The sequence below is a fragment of the Protopterus annectens genome, chromosome 5.part1, assembly GCF_019279795.1.
Source record: "Protopterus annectens isolate FY-2018-M chromosome 5.part1, PAN1.0, whole genome shotgun sequence".
Classification (NCBI taxonomy): domain Eukaryota; kingdom Metazoa; phylum Chordata; order Ceratodontiformes; family Protopteridae; genus Protopterus; species Protopterus annectens.
The window spans coordinates 255,684,109-255,688,649 of record NC_056736.1 but is presented as its reverse complement, the minus strand read 5'-3'; the positions used below and the strand labels follow the sequence as shown (position 1 = coordinate 255,688,649).

The 4,541-nt window shown below is 38.3% G+C and overlaps 1 protein-coding gene across 1 annotated transcript; it reads right to left on the bottom strand.

Annotated features, from left to right (window-relative positions):
* Positions 1-2,964: 2,964 nt before the first annotated feature.
* LOC122803139 (putative uncharacterized protein DDB_G0286901) lies at positions 2,965-4,290 on the bottom strand. Its single transcript, XM_044072760.1, has one exon. The coding sequence runs from the start codon at positions 4,288-4,290 to the stop codon at positions 2,965-2,967; it is 1,326 nt and encodes a 441-aa protein (XP_043928695.1).
* Positions 4,291-4,541: the final 251 nt, after the last annotated feature.

Genomic DNA, 4,541 nt, shown 5'->3' with positions numbered 1-4,541 from the left:
CCCAAAGGACATTCCACAAGGTCAGTGTCTACATCTCTGGCTCATGCAGCCCGCCTACCACTAGACGCTATTTGTGCGGCTGCTACTTGGTCTAAGCCACATACATTCATTTCTCATTATAAGGTAGACAAGGTTTCTAGGGACAGGGCAACCTTTGGTTCCACTGTGCTCAAGAACGTCCTTCCGTGAGTTCCTCAGGAACAAGGAGCTAGGGACGCTACCCATGTGTAAGAACAAACGGCGAGATTGAACACTATCACATATAGAAGTTATGTCCTTACCATAACGTTCCATGTGGAGTGTTCATCTCGCCTTTGTTCTTACATTCCCACCCTCCCGCCCTTAAGAAGAACGTTCATTTTTGGTGCCTGGCCTGGGGCATTCTGCTTCTGCTTTGCAGATGTTCTGCACATAGTTGACATGTATATATATGTGTATGTGTCTATATATATATTTATATATAGACTCTTAGTTCTGTACATATGTGATGTAAGCATGAGTGTGCTCTCTCTAGAGACTGGTTTGCTTGCAAACTAGATCTGAGGTAAAGGCAGAGGGGGATTGTGGGTATTAGATTGTCTCGAGCTTCTTCTCGATGCAGAGCTTGCAAGCGGCCGACACGGAGCCGAGGATCGGCTCCGAACCCATGTGTAAGAACAAAGGCGAGATGAACACTCCACATGGAATGTTATGGTAAGGACATAACTTCTATTTCGTCAATTTCTAATAAAATTTGCCAAGGACCTCCTCTGATGTCATTGGGCCTATGTTGTAATATGGCAAATTTAAAACTGTGGCTAGGGTGTTCAATGCAATGTTTGGCCAATGCGTTAACATCTTTTTTATTTATAGCATAACAGTGCTCATATACCTGCTGTCTAAACTTCCTTTCAGTTTTTCCAATGTAATAACAATTGCATTGATTACATAGAGCCACATATGTGACACTTTTGGTGTCACAATTGTATCTAAAATTGACTTTGTATGTTCTATCATTAATACAAAGTTGATTGCTAGCCATAATGTGTTTACATTGTGAACAGGCTCCGCATTTAAACATGCCATTGGGCCTGTTCAACTGTGGCGTTCTATGATTCTCTAGCATAGCTTTAAGGTTGGTGCCCCTCCTATATGTAATTTTAGGTTTTGTACCTAAGGACCTTGACAAGGTTTCATCACTGTTGATAATGTCCCAATTTTTATTGAAAATATCTCTAATTAGATGGAAATCAAGAGAAAAGGTGCATAAAAAACTAGTTTGATGTACTCTCACAGTGCAATTGTCTTGTAACAAACCATTATTGGATGGGTACTCTTGGTTATTTGAACAGATCATAGGAGTCATGCCTTGTCCTGTCAATAAAGGTTTAAAAAAAACAACACTTCTTTTAAAAAACACTTCCTTTTTAATGTTGATAACCATATGTCCAGGATATCCTCTATTTAGAAACATGTTTTGAAGTTGTTCGCATTCAAACTCAAAATCAGAGTTATCAGAAATCATCCTAGCAGCCCTAACCATTTGGCCTTTAACAACGGCCTTTTTCTGATGATATGGGTGATTGCTAGAAAAATGTAAGAATGCGTTAGAATAGGTTGGTTTCCTATATATTATACTTTTATATCTACCATTGATCCTATCATTAATCAATAAGATATCAAGGTAGTTAATCGAACTCTCACCTAAAAGATAAGTAAACTCCAAAAAGGTAGTGGTTTCTGAAATGCTGTTAATAAAAGAAAGTATTAGAGCCTTGTCTCCTTTCCATATACAAAACATGTCATCCTGGTACCTAGTGTACCAGGTGACATTATCTCTAAACAGATTGTTGGTAAACAAATAGTTGTTCTCCCAATGCACCATCACGGCGTTCGCAAAACGTCTGCCGCAGGGCGAACCCATGGCGACGCCAGTGTTTTGCAAATAAAACTGTCCCTCGAAAACCATAAAGTTGTTTGTTAAAACCAACTCTAATAATGTTTCAATTAAGTAAATGGTATTATCATCTACCTTCTTGAGATGTAAAAAGTCCCTTATCCATTCAAGCCCAATTTTTTGCGGAATAACAGTGTAGAGATCTTTAACGTCGATAGTTAAAAAATATACGTCTTGTTTATATTCTAAGTCATTAATGTTTTTCAAAAAACCCCATGAATCCTTGCAAATTTGGGGCTCACTCTCAACTAGTGGTTTTAAGACACTGTCAATATATTTGGCACAACTATAAGTAATAGACCCCCGGCCATCAACGATAGGCCTAAAAGGGGGATTATTCATGGTTTTGTGTATCTTAGGAGTGCCAAAGAGGGCTGGTGTTATTGGCGCTATCATTGTTAAATACTGATGGAGGTCCATGTCTATGAATCCTTCCAAAAATAGGTCACCTGAAATGGACCTTATCTTTTTATATGCTAAATTAACTTCATTAAGAGTGACTTGGGTATAAACCAATGTGTTAAGATGTTTAAACATGCTTTCAACATATGTGCAATGGTCCATAAACACCAATCCTCCACCTTTGTCAGGCTTCATAACCCTTATGTTGCAACCCTTCAATAAATTTAAAAAATCAGATTCAAAAGGGCTAATGTTGTTAACAGAATTATCAGTTTGCCAGTTCTTCTTATTGTTATTGATAGCCCTAATGTCCATTCCACACATCTTTTCAAAAACGTGTAAGCTAGGATGCAAAGGGGGGTTAAACAAGCTCGAGACTCTGATAGAATTAACCATGCTGGAACTCTCACCCAAAAGCAAGTTGAGATTCAACTTGCGGACATAAAGTTTCAAGTCAATGACAGTCTTAACTAAGTCCATATGTTTTCCTGGAACAAAGGTTAAGCCTTTAGATAAAAAATCAACAATTTCTTGGGGGACATCTAAGATGGTGTAATTATAAATCTTAAAATCACCTCCCGAACTAGTGTGAATACAAGGTGTAGAACCAAAGTTGATGTCCAGGGCTATCTCCTTCTCTGCCTCCTTTTGTTTCTCGTTTGAGGTTGGTTGCGGTTGTTTTGCCGATTGGTTTGTTGAGCATTGGTGTTTGAACGAAAACCCCGCTGGTTCTGTCCATCATTCACATTAGCGTTGTTATTAGAAAGCCTGTTTTGATTATTATTACTATTAGCATTATTTGCTCTGCTGTCACTATTGTTATTGTTGTTGATTAATCTTTCACTCCGCCTTAAAGGTTGAACCTCCTCATTTTCATTGGAAAAGGTACTATGAGAAGGGACCTGAATTATCTCACTTCTGTTGTCATTATCATTGTCATTATATGTCACTGTATTGTTCAATGAGGCAGTAGACGCCAAAGGTGGAGGTTTGGGGTAAGCCTTGTTGTTAGAATAATCCTTCAAATCTCGGGCTATTTTTCTCTTTTTAGTAATTAACAATTTGTCCATTGTTGCCTCAATGCTTGTAAACACCCTACAATATTCATATTTATATCTAGGAAAGTCCTTGTGACTCTTAATGACATGTTCAAGGCTCTCCAAATCAGATTTTAAATTACCAATGTCTGTGTTGTAAAAATTAATGAGGGACTTTAGAAATTCGAGCCCCTGGCGATCAAACAAATCAATCAATTCACGATGAAATGTAGAATTCTCAACCAAACCGGCTGGATAGCGCCACTGGCGCAATCCTTTCGGTATAATTTTTTTACCAATACATTCCTCTAGGTAAGCGACCTCTAGTTGCAATTTCCTGCATTTATACAACTTAAGGTCGAATTCGTTAATACTGTTAGATAAAATGTTGCCAGGTTGCTCATTGTTACTATCAGTTTGTATATTACTGTCATTCATTGTACCAAAAAAATTTCTTTTGTTAAGAAAGGATGCCATAGAAGGTAACAACGCTTCCTGACCAAGCACATCATTGTGTGGAAGCGGTACTGCTAAATTGGCATTTCCTTCAGTATTATTTAAAGCTACCGAATTAGAATTGTCCAAAAAGTTGTTATTACCAGCTTGCGTAATGTTGACAGGACTTGTAGCCACTTCCCTGGGTCTAGCGTGGTTCGGACTAATGCCAGCAGCTTCTCCAGGTGTAGAGTTGTTAATGCAGCCGCTATTAGCTTCCCCGGGTCTGCTTAGTAAACCATTAGTTTGATGTATCCTGTTAAAGCCGGAAGCTTCAACTTTTTGGGTTAAGGAATCCACCCGCCCTAAAAGAACTTGTACAAGGGCAGTGAGATTTCCAATAACGTTATCTTGGCTCTCAGTGAGAATCGCTTCTTGCGAAAACAAGTTAGGTGAAGCCGCTCCGGTTCCATTCGCCATCCGAAAAACAAATACTCCACTCTACCAAACAAAAACCAAAAACTGTTGAAAAGGCGAAAGAACTCAATAAAAGCCGGCTAAAAAGAACTTGAAAACGTTTAATATAGTGAGCGCTTTCGGCAAGGACTTTTCCTCACCTTCTTCAGACAAAACCAGAAGCATTGTTTGATCCATCTATTTAAAAGCAGTAAATTAACCAATTAATCAATTAAAACTAAATTAAATAATTATTAACTTATCAGTGTTACAAA

What these genes read in the sequence shown, in the direction of transcription:
- LOC122803139 (XM_044072760.1), bottom strand. Translation starts at nt 4,290, where the DNA reads ATGGCGAATGGAACCGGAGCGGCTTCACCTAACTTGTTTTCGCAAGAA.